Source organism: Loxodonta africana, chromosome 7, assembly GCF_030014295.1.
Source record: "Loxodonta africana isolate mLoxAfr1 chromosome 7, mLoxAfr1.hap2, whole genome shotgun sequence".
Lineage (NCBI taxonomy): Eukaryota > Metazoa > Chordata > Mammalia > Proboscidea > Elephantidae > Loxodonta > Loxodonta africana.
In genome coordinates, this window is record NC_087348.1 from 77,303,809 (window position 1) to 77,321,800 (window position 17,992).

Consider the following 17,992-nt stretch of genomic DNA (forward strand, 5'->3'; position numbering starts at 1 on the left):
GCTTTGTTTCTGTCTCAGATCCCTTCCCTGGTAGTCTAGCTCTCACCAGCCCTGCAACATACCTAAACCCCTTTGGTGGGAACCTGATTTTTGCTTTGATTTTTCTGATTCCACCTCCAATGCCCACCCTTTCTTGGAGAATGGCTTCAGTTCCCTAAATCTGTTGTAAATAACAATTTCCCAGTTTTAAAGCCTCTGACTACTGCTCTTCAAAATCTTCTGGGTAGCAGTCATGTTAATTTCAGTCAGTTTCCCTGTCCTGCACTGGACCCTTCTCAGGAAGTCAGCACCCAAACACCGCCTGGAATGGACTCCAGGTCACATTTCCATGACCCTGAGCTACTGTGAGTGGGACCAGGGATGGACACCTAAACCAACCTGGCCAATCAGATGCCTTCTTCTGGGAATTTGTAGAACTTGAAGAGTCTAGGTAGGCTCTGTTGGGCACTTAAGGGATTATATCTCCAGCTGCAGCTGAGTTGATTGACTCATGGTGACCCCATGGGTATCAGAGCAGAACTATGCTCCTCAGGGCTTTCAATGGCTGATTTTTTAGAAGTCGATTGCAAAGCCTTTCTTCCAAGGCAACTCTGATTGGACTTGAACTGTCAATCTTTCGGTAAGCAGGCAAGTGTGTTAACCATTTACACCATTCAGGGACACTGGATAATATATGAAGCTGGTTTAAAGGGCATGCTAGCATAATTCCCAGACATGCCTGGGTAACTGACATTTGTTTTAGTTCTATAGCTCTAAGTTTAGACGAGAATGTAACCCACATTGCTTTAGTTCTATTTGTTGTTGTTAGTTGACTCAAGTTGGCTCCCACGCATGGAACCTTGTATATAACCAAACAAAATGTTGCCTGATCTTGTGCCATCTTTATGATCATTAGCATGTTTGAGTCCATTGCTGTGACTACTGCACCAATCTATCTCATCGAAGGCTTTCCTTGTTTTTGATGACCCTCTACTTTATCAAACATGTCTTTTTCTAGGGATTGGTCTTTCCTGATGATGTGTCCAAAGTAAGCAAGCTCTATAGTTATACCCTTAAGGGGCCTAAGGGTGATAAATGAGAACTCTGTTCATGTCAGGGTGTACTGTACCAAAGCTGCTCCCTAGTTCTGTTGGCAATTGTATGAGCCTGAATTGAACAAGGGCAGCAGGCTCAGTGAGTGGTCTCAGCAGATACCCAGACTAGTTGGGTACAGAACATCTTTAGCCTTATGTGCTACTGTTGTTAGTTGCTGTCAAGTCAATTCCAACTTATGGTGGCCTCACGTGTGCAAGGCAGAACTGCTCCACAGGGTTTTCAAGGCTATGCCCTTTTGGAACCAGATTGCCAGGCCTGTCTTTGGAGTTCCCTCTGGCTTGGTTCGAACCGCCAACCATTCAGTTAGTAGCCCAGTGCTTAGCCATTCGCGCCACCCAGGGCCTTATGTACATACATGCATGAAAGGCCAGGGCTTGGTGAGAGGAAGGCTTATCACAATTGAACACTCCTTGAGCAGGACTTTGGGGTTTAAAGCTTTGTACCTCTGTCAATCAGGATAATGTTGATCTTTACTATATATTCTCATTGGGTTATCTTCTATCTCTTTTAAAAAACTAAACTTGGATTTAACCAAATGGTGTCTGTGTCTGTTTTCCCCATCAACCTATGCTCACTTCTTGTTAATACAGAGGTCACGTAGCACTACATAAGGAAGTGATAAAAACCTGGAACTATTTCCTATTATTCTTCTGAAGCTCATGATATAGGTCAGCTCCACATTCAGAAGGGAGGGAAAGGTGCTGGGATATGGCCAGGCCAAGAGGATATACAAGCAGGGTGCTGTGGTAGGGAGCCCATAGAGAGCTCTGCTATCCCCTGAGGCCCCATGGAGAGGATGCCCCAAACCCAAGTCACAGGCAGCCTGCTCTGCAGGAGTTTACACAGCTTTACAAACCTTTAACCATCATGGAGAGTAAAAGGAGTGGTATTGGCTGACCTTTGAGTGTGCAGTGAGGCTGTCCAGGATCCCTCAGAGAGGAACAGATTTTTGAACTCACTGGCTTTGAAGACTCCATCTGTCACCTGCCCTGGCAAGGTCACGGTGTAGTGGATGCGGTTCCAAGCAGGCTGCCAGATCGCCGAGGGGCACAGGTGCTCAGTCCCAACCTGGTCCCTCAGTCCTCAGAGTGAAGCACTTCTGCCAGCTTCCCTTCATACTAATCTCCCCCCACCTCATTCATACATATGGGCTTACACACACACACACAATTCGTGAGAGGACTGGGATAATTGCTCTTTTATGTTTTAAAACAGAAATTTAAAGGGTTCTTAGTTTTTTTTTAGAGAGTATAGCAGCAACTTATCTTTAAAGCCAAGAAAAAGAGGGAAAGGAACAGAATTTAAATGCATGCATCTAGTTCAGGCAAGTCCTGAATGACCTCTTCCCTAAATCTGAAGTGATGGAAGAGTGGAATGGAGAGATTCCCAACCTTTCTTGTATCCTCCGTGACAGAAAAATGATGGATAATAATTCCCATTAGGACACACAGCAGTCTCTCAGAATATGGGACATACATGCCAGTGATCATAAATGAGAACTTTACTAAGTATTCATTATGTGCTAGCCACTGCGCTGTGTTGCATATAATCAGACTATTTCCCCTCCCCCGCACACACACCTTTTTTGTTGTACTTAGATGAAGGTTTACAGAACAAACTAGTTTCTCATTAAACAGTTAGCATACATATTGTTTTATGACGTTGGTGAACAACCCCACAACATGTCAACACTCTCCCTTCTCAACCTTGCATTCCCTATTACCAGCTTTCCTGTCCCCTCCTGCCTTCTAGTCCTTGCCCCAGGGCTGGTGTGCCCCTTTTAGTCTCATTTTGTTTCACGGGCCTATTCCATCCTTGGGTGAAGGGTGAACCTCAAGAGAGACTTTATTACCGAGCTGTAAGTGTATCCAGGGGCCATACTCTCAGGGTTTCTCCAGTCTCTGTCAGGCCAGAAAGTCTGGTCTTTCTTTTTGAGTTAGAATTTTGTTCTACAATTTTTTCTAGTTCTGTCCAGGACCCTTTATTGTGATTCCTGTCAGAGCAGTCAGTAGTGGTTGCTGGGCACCATCTAGTAGTACTGGACTCAGTCTGGTAGAGACTGTGATAGGTGTGATCCCTCAGTCCTTTGGACTAATCTTTCCCTTGTTGTTTAGCTTTCTTCATTCTTCCTTGCACCTGAAGCGGTGAGACCAGTGGAGTATCCTAGATGGCCACTCACAGGCTTTTAAGACCCCAGACGCTACTCACCAAAGTAGAATGTAGAACATTTTCTTTATAAACTGTGTTATGCCAGTGAGCTAGATGTTCCCTGAGGCCATGGTTCCCACAGCCCTCAGACCAGAAATTTGGTCCCTCAGGGAGTTTGGATGTATCTATGGAGCTTCCATGACCTTGTCTTATACAGGTTGTGCTGGCTTCCCCAGTATTGTGTACTGTCCTACCCTTCACCAAAGTTACCACTTACCTATTGTGTATTAAGTATATATCAGACTATTTTTAATCTTCATAACCACCATGGTAAGATAGACATTGTTATGACCACTTTTGTTGTTGTCGTTAGGTGCCATGGATTTCGACTCATACAGCAACCCCATGTGACAGAGTAAAACTGCCCTGTAGGGTCTTCTAGGCTGTAATCTTTGTGGGAGCAGATTGTCAGGTCTTTCTCCTGTAGAGCTACTGGGTAGGTTCAAACAGCCAACCTCTTGGTTAGCAGCCGAACACTTAACTGCTGTGTCACCAGGGCCACTTTACAGATGAGGAAACTAAGGTTTGGAAAGCTAGTAATAAACAACTAGTAGGTGGCCACAATGGGCTCAAACGTATCAAAGATTATGAAGATGGCACAGGACTGGGCAACATTTGGTTCTGTTTTGCATAAGGTTGCCATGAGTTGAAGCCAACTCAACAGCAACTAAATACAACAACAACAAGTATGTGGCAATACAGGGATTTGAAACTAGGTCCATCCGACTCCAAAGTGAGTGCTTCTAACCAGTCTGTCTTCTGCCTCACTGCTGTTAGCAAAGTACTGCTGACCTCACCAAAAGACTGTGCTTCAACTCCTCTGGTACCATTGCCCCAATTCTGCCAGTTAAAAGTTTATTTTTAAAAGGGAAAGAATCACTTCCTCTCTCAGGATGGAGCTGGAACCTTAGGCATAAACTTCAAAGAGATAGAAACAACAAAAAGGAGCAGCCTCCCTTGGTTGGCCCCTCATGTAAGGGGCGCAGGCATTTTACTTCCTGAGTTCCACTTTAACAGTTGAGAAACGACCACTGTATCAGCAGAAGTTAACTCTAGCTGCTTTAGCAAATGAACTCCCAAATTTTAATGGTTTAACCCTACAGAAATTTACTTCTCACTGACATAGCTATCAAACACAGATTCACAAAAAGCCAAGTACTCAGAGTTTCAGGAATATCTCCCAGGTGACCAAAACCTTACAACACTGCTTCCTCAGCAGTAAAGGAAGCCTCCAGGGCCTGCTTTCAACACGTTCCTCTGCCTGAGACATGCATGCACTGCCACTCAGGCCATATACAACCCGCCACTATGGTTATTCCCTGTCAAGGTGCTTGTCCACCGAAACAGAACTTGCCTCTCACCCCCACACCTCACCCCTAATCCTTTCTCCTTTACCATGTCCTCGTGAGTAGCACAGAGCGTTGACACCTCTACAAATAAGAATTAAAGTCAGCAATGACTTCTATGGGTGCAAAAAGTCTATTCCAACTGCTGTAACTGCCACTGTTAGAGCCCAGACAATACAAGGAGTCCTTGGATGGACTCCTTTGAGAATTCCACCAGGACTCAAAGACATGAGGTACAGCTGAGAAAGCCTCTGCCCCCCAGCTATTTCTTCAGTGGTTCATAGGTCCTATGGCCCCCCCTAAGGGATTAATTTTGAGACCAGGAAGGAAAAAAAAGAGTCTTAGCTTCTATGGCCCAAGGGGAGAGATGTCCTTATGGACCTGCAAATTAGGGGGCACTAGGCTCTCCCTGAATACACCCAGAGGCCCTGAGGCTTAGAATTAGTCCAGTAACCTTTTTCCTCTGGCATCATCTCCAACAAAGGAGGGCTGTCCCTCAGTCCCTGGGTTTGGGCTTGGGACCTCTCTCTCCCTCCACAGTTTCCCTGCATGTTAATTTCCACCAGACCCTGATGGTGCAGTGGTTAAGCATTCAGCTGCTAACCAAAAGGTCAGCAGTTCAAATCCACCAGCCACTCCTTGGAAACCCTATAGGGCAGTTCTCCTCTGTCCTATAAGGTCCCTATGAGTTGGAATCAACTCAATGGCAATGGATAATGGGTTTTGTCTGGCTCAATGGTAGAGGAACCCTAACAGGGCTAGGCTCTGGTCTTTACTTCTCACAATGGCCTTGCAGGGAACAGAGTTGCCTGTACTGGAAAAGTAAAAGGAGGAACCTCTGCTTAGAATCCATGCTTCCTCCATATACAGCTGCCACCTGTATCCTGCGTTCCAGTTCCCGGGAGCTCAGTTCTCTTCATTTACCGAGAGTAGGAGGGAGAAATGCTGCCTGGACAATCTCTAAGCACAACCAACACCTCTCTCCTTTGATATGATAGGTATGATACTACCTATGATTGCACCCTTTAATAATTAGCTTACACACCATCTTCTCTTTCTCTTACTGTTCATAAGCTCAAGGAAAGGGACGGTTTCTTATTCACATCTGAATTTCCTAAACCAAATGTGGCATTTGAACCTTACAGAATGTTACTTAGCCAATGCAATGTATTCTTGAGAGAATGAGTTCATAAATACAAGGGAGTGAGCTAATAAGACAAGATGAATGGGGGAAGGATGATTAAGAAGTAATGACAGGGGAGTAACAGTGAATGTGTGAAGATGTGAGCAGTTGAAAGATGGCCAGTTGCCTCTAGGTACCTTCACTTTTTCCTTGGTAACAGAACCCTGGTTTTTAGTTAAGTATATTTTAACTCAACAAAAAGAATACATTTCCTACCCTCTGTTGCAACTAGACATGGCCATGTGACTAAGTTCTGTGCAGTGAAATATAAGTAGCAGTGTTGCATGAGGCTTCAAGGAAGAATTCTCAAAAAAAAAAAAAAAAAAAAAACTGCTCCTTTTGGTCCTTGCCTCTTTCTTCCTTTTTCTAGCTGGCAAGACCTGCAGCTCAGAAGCCATATTGCACTATGAAGTAACCTCAAGGAAGAAAGCTATGCTGGAGCAGTAAAGCAGGAAGAGAAGATGCCTATGTTGATCATGGAGCCACTTCCTTGAGTGACTTTCTGTGAGTTTTTTTTTTTTTTTTAATGTGAGAAAGAAATAGATTTCCATTTCATTTGTTATTGTTATGTGCTTTTTTTTAATCATGTGTACTTGAACCTAATCTTAATTAACTTGCTCAGAATCACAGGTTAGTGCCAGAGCCAGTCCTAGAATCCAGGTATCTTCTCTCCCAGTCCAGCGTTCTTTCCATGATCAAGGCGTAAGTTACTATTTGATTTTCAACACACACCCAGAATCTGCAGATGAACTCTAAAGCCATAACATGGAATCAGAGACTCTCGGCACATGTTTTTAAAAGACAATCGAAGTGAGGGATGGATCCTTGATCAATGTTCAAAACCTACCAGACTGGCAGTGAGCATAAGACTCAACCTTAGACTGAATGCAAGTTCCCAGGGCCTCAGGAAATGCAGCCAGAGAAACCCTTCTATGACTGTAAATCTGAGAGCACTCACATTCTTGGTGACTCCTGGATTTCAACAGTAAAGCATTTACTCTTTTTCAAAGTGGAGCATGCAGGAGTCAGGGTCTTACCTCTACCAAGGAATGCCAGTGTGCGATGGGCTTCCGAGGATACGATAACATTTCACTCCAATGGTCTCTGCCCAGCCTTTCAGCCTCGTTGCCTACTTGACACACGCCGATGATCTCATTGTGACCTACACTGTGAAAATGGCCCACAATAGGTTTTTCTTAAAATTTTGGTATGTAAGATCAACAACCACTCAATTGACTGATGGAGGATCTGGAGAGGGGGTGGTTCTTTTCATTCCCTAATTTAAAACTACAGGCCAAGCTTAATCAAGTCAATAGGACTTGGGGTCCAATATTGTATTTGGTGGCCCAGAGGTAAAGAGCAGAGTCTGGCTCTCACACACCCTGGCTTTGACAACACTGTTCCCAAGAACCCCCTCTTCAAAGGACTCCCTGATGCATGCTAAGGTTCAGCACGCTCTGCTGCTAAAACTAGGTTGACCTCCGGACTTCCACGTAACGAAAAGGAGGCCATCTGAAAGGAGTTTCTTGCAATAATGGATAACTCAAGTTCCCGCAAGAAGCAAGCAAGAGTGGGTAAGGAAGCAGCTCGTGTCTGGCAGCTGTAGCCTAAAGTTCACAAAGGCGGCAAAGCGGAGGGAGCACCTGGCTCTTCTTGCTCCCCCTCTTTTTAGAGAGCATGTTGTGGACTCAGTCTCTCCCTCCTTCCTACCAAGTCTAGCTTAGTTTCTTTAACCCAACAAGATTTCCCAACTTAGAGCCTTTATCCTTAGGGCTGACATTTCTGAAACTTTCCCAGAGTGGATCCCTTTTTTGAGCCAACTTTTTTCACTGTCAATTTTTGGTTAAAAGTCCTCTGCATAACTGGCATCATATGGCCCATCCTTTAACTCTGGAATTCAAACTCACAGACTTCCTTTTTTTTTTCCTTCCTGCATACATGAGTGTTTTTTTTCTCCTTCACTTTGTGTGTGGGGAGGTGGTGTGAAGGATATTTCATTCTATGCACATTAAAATCAGCTACATGCAGAAGCCCCACGAATCCTGCCATGGATTTTTCCAGGCCAGATTCATGAGTTTACTGAGAATTAAACTGAAGCAGAGCTCACATAATCGGGTTTGTCGATGCAGTGAAACTTGGCAATAGCCTGAAAAATGCTGGTGTAGCCTTCCACGGTTAGTGGGCAATATCCCCTCCTGTGGCTTGACGTTATCAGTGTAGTGTGCCTTCTGGAGGAGACAGGACAAGGTCTACTGACCAGCGTGGGTTGTCACACCCACAAGCAGCTGAGCCAACCCAAATGCTCCTTAGGTTGGAAGACGGTCATGTTTTACCCAGACATCTGCTGGAGGGTGTTTGGGGCACTGAAGCTGCCTTAATGACAATGTTTCAGAGTATATGGGCAAACTTTTTAGCTACAAATAGTATTTGTAAGATTATATTAGAAGTTAGAATGATTTTTTATTTTTGTACCCAGCCACGTGGGAGGTTTCCAATTAAAAAGAGACTTTGCATTTCAGTCTAATGACTGGTTTAACATGTATAATTCCCTGTTGGTACTTCTGCTGCATATTAAAATGACTGTTTTTCAAATCTGTCCTTTAAATACACAATTGGCTACAATGCAGGCTATAAATATCTCTTCTGTGCTGTATTAATTAAAAAGTTGAGCATCTTATACATTTTAATGTACCCTGTCATCCACACTGATTCTAGCATTTTTAAGAGAACATTTCTGTGTTTGCTTTCAGATATAAGTGGATGGAAATGATCTTTATTAAACACTTAGGGAGAAGGAAAAAGATTGAAGTTATGTATTTAAAAATGTTGATGGTATGGCTAAGGTAATCAATTCTGTTGTTTTGAGTGGAATCTTTCCACCGAAGGGCAGGCAGGATTGCCTGAGAGAAGAAGATAAGGCCCATGGGGCCACAGTTCCCCAAGCTGAGATTCTAGGAAGAAGTGGGGACGGGGGTGATGCAGGAAGAGAAGGGAAGAACAAAGGGGAGGAAGAGAAAGGAACAGCAGAGAGGTACTCGGATACTCTGACTCCACAGCATGGTTTGGAAAATGGTGACTTCTTGTAAATCTGCTTTCCACTTACTCATTTCCTGCAGACTGGGACACCAGCTAAGAAGCTATGGGCTGCACACCCCTCTGCCGCCCTGGGCACAGCCAACTTGTGCTAAGAAAGAGCTGCAGGAATCTCACCGGTCGTAGTCCATGACAGCTATGGACAAGTGGATTTGGTCAATGTTCTCGGGAGGGACATCGAAGACTATGGCTTCATTGTAAACAGGATTCAGTGTGTTTCTCTTGGTGGATGTTTTCCTCTTCTTCAGCCGTCTGCCATCACACATGAGTGAGACTTTCACGTAGGGATCTGTACAGACCATGAGAAACAGGGGTACTGTGAGAATAAATGTAAATTTAGTTCGGCAGCTGTGTCATTATGAGTTTTCCTGGACTATGATATGCAGAAGAATCCTGGTGGCGCAGTGGTTAAGAGCTCAACTGCTAACCACAAGGCTAGTATTTCAAACCTACCAGCTGCTCCTTGGGAGAAAGATGTGGCAGTCTGCTTCCCTAAAGGTCACAGCTTAGGAAACCCTATGGGGCAGTTCTACCCTGTTCTAGAGGGTTGCTATGAGACAGAATTGACTCGATGGCACACAACAATGACAAAATGATATGCAGAGCTCCTTTACCTGCCCGTGGACTGGAGTTGGAGGGTTTTAATAATAAGGTGTCTGGGCAGTGACTAGAATTAAAATAATCAAGTCATTCATTCAAGAAAAAGCACAGGACAGTGTCTCCTCAAAAAGTGTGAAATTTAAAAATAGTACGAAAACACCTGTTGCTGAGTCAGAAAACATTCCAGCTGGAATTCAAGACCTGCCTGGCTGTGACAGGGGAAACAGGCTGCAGGCCCCGGCTCTGAGCCACCCCAGGGAATCTTTCCTTATAGGTCAGGACCTTAGCAAAGCGGGAGGCCAAATTCCTAGAGGACAGGGAGGATGTCTGGGGCTAAATTAGGATAGCCTGAAGTCCCTAATGCTACTGGCAGTCAGGTTGCAAAAGAGGAAGCAGTTCATGTCAAGAAGAGAAAGGACACAGGCTTGCTCACGGAGAAAGGCTGTGAGGGGGGTGGTGACAAGGCTGGCCTCTGCTCCAGGCGGGGCTCTTCCGCTCTCACTGGTGTCCTCACCATCCTCCTGCTCAGCGGACAATTCTCCTTCTCTCTTCACCTGCATAACCATGTCTTGCCCTGACTCCTACACCGTTGTCCAGGAGAGACTTAGAGGACCACAGGGGCCACATCTTTTTTCTGCTTGGAAAAACAGTGGAGGGTGGGAAGCAGAATACACTGCATCTGATGTCTTTGATTTCAATGATTGCGAGCCATTCTACTGCATGTTCTGGGACCACATTTGGGGATTCCCCTGCAGAGGTGACTTGTAGAGATGGAACTGCATATTGGGGCATTTCCTGTTGGAAGTGGGAGCAGACTTTTGTTAGGACTTGGAATTTAAATGCACATGCACCTGAAAACCAAACTGCATAATTCCTAAGGAGATAGACTGGGAGGGTGACTGCTTATATCTGAGGAAAGACCCAGTTAGATAAGCTATACCAGCATGTGCAAAACTGTACGTCTAGTTCACATTTATGATGAAGAAGACCTAACAGAGAATATTAACAATAATAATAACAATGATAGCTAACATTACATAGCATTTAGTATTGCCAGACACTGTTATTAAGGTTTTATTAAACTTACAACAATCTAATGAACCAGATGGTATTATTCTCATTTTACAGATGGGGAATCAGAAGCTCAGAGAGGTTAAGTGATTTGCCCAATGACACACAGGTATTAGGTGGTAGGACTGGGATTAATACCCAGGAAATTTGGTTCCAGAGTCCAAGCGCTTTACTACTAAAAACTTCATAAGGTTTAGAATCATACAAGGAAGGCTGAACTTGAGAATGTCTCACCTGATGCTCCGGTTATGTCCATTGCCTTTAAGTTCCTTGCTTTTATAATGGTAATGGTCAGCCTGCCAGCAGTTGGGAGATAGCAGAGGGAAAACATCAACTCTCCAAGATCCACATTGTCCTGTTGAGAAAGCACAAACTGAAACATTAGAAAGTGTCTTCAGTCTGATGTGCAGAAAGATCAGCCACAGGGCAGTACTGGAAGGACCACACTGCCCCTTTTGTTCACCTCATGAATCCCCATTGTCTCTTCTCTTCATGTCAGTTGTGCAGAAAGAATAAATCCCTGCATTTTGGGAGCTCCTAACCCTAAGGAATTTTTGCTTTTGCTTGAACCCTAAGGAAGCACGGTCCATCTTTAGATGGCAAAGCTCTGGGGGCGGTCCTGGGCCACTGCTACCATGTATCCAGCCACGTGAAGCCCTGCACAACCTCACACAGATGCACTTAGCCCAGATCACAATCCTAGTGTAGAGGTACCCCCTACAGCCTTAACAATGCCCCACCAAGTCCCCCACTTACATCCCTGCACATGACCCACAGCCAGCCCCCAGGACAAAGCTACACAAAGGTGCCCGCCCAGAACTGTACACCCATGCCCTCACACAGCCCGCCACACAGCCCTGTGTGGTCCCAGCATTTCACTTAGGCCCACACAAGAGGAATATGGGTGGTGCAAGCAATTTGTGATTGGCTGCTAACCTAAAGGTTGGTGGTTTGAACCCACCCAGTGGCTCTGTGGAAGAAAGGCCTGGCAAATTGCCTCTGTCAAGTATACACCCAAGAAAACCAAATGGAGCAGTAATATTCCTAATACATGGAGTCACCATGTTAATCATTACAACCCTAGAAGTTTGACCTAACACTAAATTCTCACACACATCCCCTCACAGAGACCCTCTCACCCACACAAAGTTTTCTACTTAGCCTCCAACACAATTTCTCACACAGTCCCCAAAGAGGCCCACAGTGTCCCTTACTGAATGTTACAAAGTCCTCCAAATAAGTTACCCTCCATATATACCCTCCCTACACAGCCCCCAAAATGCCCTTTGTTAGAGAGAAAAATTGAGGACCAGCTTGACAGAGTCCTCTGGGGGGACAGGAAAATTCATAAAATTTACCATTGTGGAATACACCCGAGAACCGATAAATAGAAATACAGGAGACACAGTGGAGACATCAAACCAAACCAAACCAAACCTATTGCTGTCAAGTTGATTTCGACCCATAGTGACCCTATAGGACAGAGTAGAACTACCCCGCATGGTTTCCAAGGAGCACCTGCTGGATTCAAACTGCCGATGTTTTGGTTAGCAGCCAAGCTCTTAATCACTACGCCACCAGGGCTTCCAATGGAGACACAGTGGCCATAAAATCGCACAAATCTCCCTTTGTAACATCTGTTAAACAGAATGTTGCTCAAAGTTTACCTTATGCAAAGAATTTCACTTTACCCAAAGTAATATGCTTCCCCCCACCCCTTGTTTCCTGAAAGGTAACTTTAAAACCTTAATATTTCCTGAGTAATTGAGGTGCCTTTATTACTTGGGAGCCCTGGTGGCTCAGTAGTTAAAGCAATCAACTGCTAACCAAAAGGTCCGTGGTTCGAAACCACCACTGACTCTGGGGGAGAAAGATGTGGGAGTCTGCTTCTGTAGAGATTTACAGCCTTGGAAACTCTATACGGTTGCTATGAGTCAGAATTGACTGGATGGCAGTGGCTTTGGTTTACTACTTGGAGTCTCTGGAGGACACCTGTGGATTTGTGGAAATGAGCGGAAGGGCTGGCCAGGCCACCTGGCTGCCTGGTATCAGCTGAACTTAGGGAGGGATGGGAGCATGATTTCAATCAATCATGCCAAAGGTTAGCCAATGGTTAATTTTCCTCTCTATATTTCCCCCCTTTTCTCCTTAAAAACTCATTGTAGCTAGCCTAAGACAAGCCTTCCTGTCTCTTTCAAACAAACAGGTCTCCCTGTAGTCATACAGAATAACTGCTCAATTTTTTAAGCCCTATATGCTTTAAAATTCATTTTGTGTTTCGATTATTTTGACACCTACGAGTTCCCCCAAGTTTCCCACAATACCTCTGAACATTGCTGTATACCTCCCCCCACCACACACACAGCACTCCACAACACCCTCTTGCCCTCAAAGCACTGCACACAACCTGATCACACACCACCTGTGCAGACCAGCATCTGGCTCCACCAGACCTAGAAATACCTAGCCCCTCACAAAGCTTTGTAGAAAGCCTCTGCACAAGCCTGAGAGCAGGAACCATGGGCTCTCACACATCCACAGACCTGACACACGTGGACACTCACCTGGTCCCACCCAGCTATGGATAGAGCCCCCACACTGTCCCCACACAGCCAGTCTCATAGGGAGAGGAGAGGAGACCCAGACCTGGACATGCCCCTGGGGCCTGTCCCCTAGGGTTCCCAGCTTGCCACAGCTCTTGCCTTCCCCTGGTGTGTCTCTAAAATCAAAAAACCCCCAAATCCATCGCCATCAAGTTGATGCCGACTCATAGCAACCCTACAGGACAAAGTAGAACTGCCCCATAGAGTTTCAAAGGCTGTCATTTTACTGAAGCAGACTGCCACATCTTTCTCCTGAGGAGTGACTGGTGGGTTTGACCGCCGACATTCTGGTTAGCACTCAAGTGCTTAACCACTGTGCCACCAGGGCTCTAAGGAGCTCTGATTTCCCTCTGCAGGGAAGACATCTCCTCGGGCAGTTTGCAGCCATTCAAATAGGTCAGAAGACACATTTTCTTTCTCCTTTTTTTTTTTTAAGCCCAGAAAAGTGTAACTAGAAACAGCAAAAAAAAAAGCCAGTTCATTTAGTTTCAATTTCTGAGAGATACCTGAGGTTATCGAGCTGGATGCCTCTGTCTAATTAATACAGTTTCATACTGACAATGCTCCAGGGAGTCAGGTTTTTGCCCTCAACATCTACAGCTTCCCCTCTCCTTCTCAATTCTCTTAGGATACTTTTATTTTTAGAAGCACAGATTCAGCTCTGGAAGGTCACTTCACCCAACTGCCCTGCTTTGACTGTTTCTACAGGAGGACAAACCAAAGGGCATCTATTTGGTCTCTAAGGTAGATGGATTGCACTGTACTTTCATGAGTCCCTCACCTTGCATAAAACACCTCACGTTGCAAGCCAGGCTCTCCCTGTGTCCAGAGCCCTGACCTCAAGAGGCCCCGGGGGGCTGCGCCTTTCCCTTTGTGTGGGAGTACAGAGTGGGACTAGAGTCCTACAGGAGTGGGGTATCACATGGGCAGGCACTGGGTTGTTCTGAGGTACTGAGTCTCCTCTAGCGGGAGGGGAACCTGACTTCACTGAAGAGAGAACATTTGACCCTCAGCAGGAAGCCGGCTTCATGCTTCCAGCAGGAAGCTGGTGGCAAAGGGGGCAGAGGGGGCAGAGGGGCAGCAGCTACCCCCACAAACCATCCTATTCCTTTCTTACTCCCTGGCCTGTTCCTTTGCTCTTTGATGTATCTTGTCTGCCTTAAACAGAAAGGCACCTTGTTCTTCCCTCAGAGGGATTTTCACTGCATCTAGCTCGGTCCTCCTCTTTCCTGAGCCTGCCCAGAAAACTTGGTTTACAAAGTAAAAGGGTAATCAAAATCTTGCCTACGAAGCTTCCAAATCACTAATTCTTTCAGCATATATTTCCTGAGGGCCCTCAGTGTGCAGATGCTTTGAAGGATTTGGGATATAAAAACACATACAGTCCAGTCCCTGTCCTCGAAGTAAATGCATATAATTGAATGTGATATGTCAGATTACCTTTGTGCCAAATATTTTGTTTTTTCCCAACACGAACCCCATTCACAAATATTTATATTATGTGGCTGTTTAATCATGAGTTAAAAGAAAAAAATTAAATCTCAGACTTGGTGATATATTCAGAATATGAACTAGGGCTAAAGAAACAACAGCAAATTAAAGAAATAGTTATCCCAAGGAGGAAATGCTTGGTTTGTTTTTCAAGTGCTTTAAAAGGAAATCTCTTTTTAAGATTTCTAAATTATAAATGTAATAAGTGAGGATAAAAAAATCAAATACAGAACATTTCAAGTAAACAATAAAAGCTACCACATACATAGGAGTGCAATATATGAGTAGATGCAAGTGGTTAATGCATTCAGCTGGTAAATGAAAGGATGGAGGGTCTAGTCTACCCAGAGGTGCCTCAGAAGAAAGGCCTGGAAATATACTTTTGAAAAATCAGCCACTGAAAACCCTATGAAGCACAGCTCCATTCTGACACACATGGGTTGCCATGAGTCAGGGCCAACTTGACAGCCACTGTTTTTTTTCTGTCTTCATATATATATATGTATGTATGTATGTATGTATGTGTATATATACACCTTCCTACGTAGAGCAGCTAAAGTGAAAGGAAGAAATGACGAAGTAAAAGAGATGAACAGGAGATTTCAAAGGGTGGCTTGAGAAGACATATTGTAATGAAATGAGCAAAGATCTACAGTTAGAAAACCAAGAGGGAAGAACATGCTCAGGATTTCTCAAACTGAAAGAACTGAAGAGAAAATTCAAGCCTCGAGTTGCAACACTGAAAGATTCTATGGGGAAAATATTAAATGACGCAGGAATAGTCGAAAGAAGATGGAAGGAATACATAGAGTCACTGCACCAAAAAGATTTGGTTACATTCAACCATTTCAGGAGGTAGCACATGATCGAGAACTGATGGCACTGAAGGAAGAAGTCGAAGCTGCACTAAAGGCATTGGTGAAAAACAAGGCTCCAGGAATTGGTGCAATACCAACTGAGATGTTTCAACAAATGGATGCAGCGCTGGAAGTGCTCACTCATCTACGGCAAGAAATGTGGAGGACAGGTACCTGACCAAACAACTGGAAGAGATCCATATTTGTACCCATTCCAAAGAAACGTGATCCAACAGAACACAGAAATTATCAAACCATACCATTAATATCACACAAAAGTAAAATTTTGCTAAAGATCATTCAAAAGCAGTTGCAGCAATACATTGACAGGGAACTGCCAGAAATCCAAGCCAGATTCGGAAGAGCATATAGAACAAAGGATGTCAGATGGATCTTGGCTGAAAGCAGAGGATACCAGAAGAATGTTTATCTGAGTTTTATTGACTATTCAAAGGCATTCAACTGTGTGGATCGTAACAAATTACGGATAATATTACAAAGACTGGGAATTCCAGAACACTTAATTGTGCTCATGAGAACCCATACACAGACCAAGAGGCAAGGCTGTATCCTTTCACCATACATACTCATTTTGTATGCTGAGAAAATAATATGAGAAGCTGGACTATGTGAAGAAGAATGGGGCATCAGGATTGGAGAAAGATTCATTAACAACCTGAGTTATGCAGATGACACAACCTTGCTTGCTGAAAGTGAAGAGGACTTGAAGCACTTACTGATGAAGATCAAAGACCACAGCCTTCAGTATGGCTTGTACCTCAACATAAAGAAAACAAAAATCCTCACAACTGGACCAATAAGCAACATCATGATCAATGGAGAAAATAATGAAGTCAGGGATTTCATTTTACTTGGATCCACAATCAGCACCAACGGAAGCAGCAGTCAAGAAATCAAAAGACACATTGCATCGGGCAAATCTGCGGCCAAAGACCTCTTTAAAATGTTAAAAAGCAAAGATATCACTTTAGGACTAAGGTGTGCCTGATCCAAGCCATGGTGTTTTCAATTGTTTCATACTCATGTGAAAGCTGGGCACTGAAGAAAGGACACCGAAAAAGAATTGATGCCTTTGAATTACAGTGTTGACAAAGAATACTGAATATACCATGACTGCCAGAAGAATGAACAAATCTGTCTTGTGAGAAGTACAGCCGCAATGCCCCTTACAAGCACAAATGGCAAGACTTTATCTAAAATACTTTGGACATGTTATCAGGAGAGACCAATCCCTGGAGAAAGACATCATGCTTGGTAAAGTAGAGAGTCATTGAAAAAGGGGAAGACCCTCAATGAAATGGATTGACATAGTGGCTGCAACAATGGGCTCAAGCATGACAATAATTGTGAGGATAGCACAGGACTGGGCAATGTTGCACATGGGGTCTCTATGAGTTGGAACCAACTCAACAGCACCTAACAAGAACAACATGTCACTCCTAACCCCTGAGTAACCACAGCAAATAATCATCCAGATTTGTTTTTCATTCATTCATTAACATTTGTTGTGTTTGTGGTTGTTGAACGTTGCTCTTTTCCAGGTGCTGTGCTAGGAGTTGAATCTGCAGAGATGAACAACAGACATGGTCCACTGAGGAGAGATGGCCTTGCTGGTATAGAGAGGAGTTGTTCATGGGCACCTGATGCTAGCTCTGCTTTCTTCTCATTAACTGATGCCAATTTTGGGTCAAGAACCCATAGATTCTGATGTTTGTAATAATTCCCTTCAGCCAGTGTGTACTAGTTTCCTAGGACCGCTCCAACAAATTACCAATTACAATTTACCATGAACTGGATGGCTTAAAACAACAGACAAAATCCTATGGAGCAGTTCTACTCTGTAACACATGGGGTCACAGTTCCGAAGGCTGTTGTTGTTAGGCGCCATCAAGCTGGTTCTGACTCATAGTGACCCTATGTACAATGGGACGAAACACTGCCCAGTCCTGCACCATCCTTACAACCTTTGTTATGCTTGAGCCCATTGTTGCAGCCGCTCTGACAATCCATCTTGTCGAAGGTCTTCGTCCTTTCAGCTAACTCCCTACCTCACCAATCATGATGTCCTTCTCCAGGGACTGGTCTGAAATCAAGGTGTTGGTAGGACCATGCTCTCTCAGAAGGCTCTAGATGAAGGAACTTTCCTCGCCTCTTCTAGCTTTTGGTGGCCCCAGGCATTCCTTGGCTTATGGCCTCTTAACTCTGATCTCTGCCTCTGTCCTCGCATGGCTGTCTTCCCTCTGCATCTGTGTGTATCTCTATATCTCTGTTTTCTCTCATTATAAGGACAGCAAGCATAAAGAGATTAGGGTCCATCCTACTCCCGTGTGACCTCATGTTAATTAATCACATCTGCAACAACACTGTTTCCAAATAGGGTCACATTCTCAAGTTCCAGGGGTTAGAACTTCAATTTACCTTTTT

General features: G+C 44.4%; 1 protein-coding gene across 1 annotated transcript in view; it reads right to left on the bottom strand.

The window, feature by feature from the left end:
- Positions 1-17,992, bottom strand: part of SYT9 (synaptotagmin 9) — a 204,666-nt gene that overhangs the window by 48,197 nt on the left and 138,477 nt on the right. The window contains exons 4-6 of the mRNA XM_023550893.2: positions 10,831-10,951; positions 9,043-9,214; positions 6,870-6,999 (exon numbers count right to left, since the gene is read on the bottom strand). Of these exons, the coding sequence (XP_023406661.1) occupies positions 6,870-6,999; positions 9,043-9,214; positions 10,831-10,951 (423 nt within the window). The remainder of the gene's footprint in view (positions 1-6,869; positions 7,000-9,042; positions 9,215-10,830; positions 10,952-17,992) is intronic.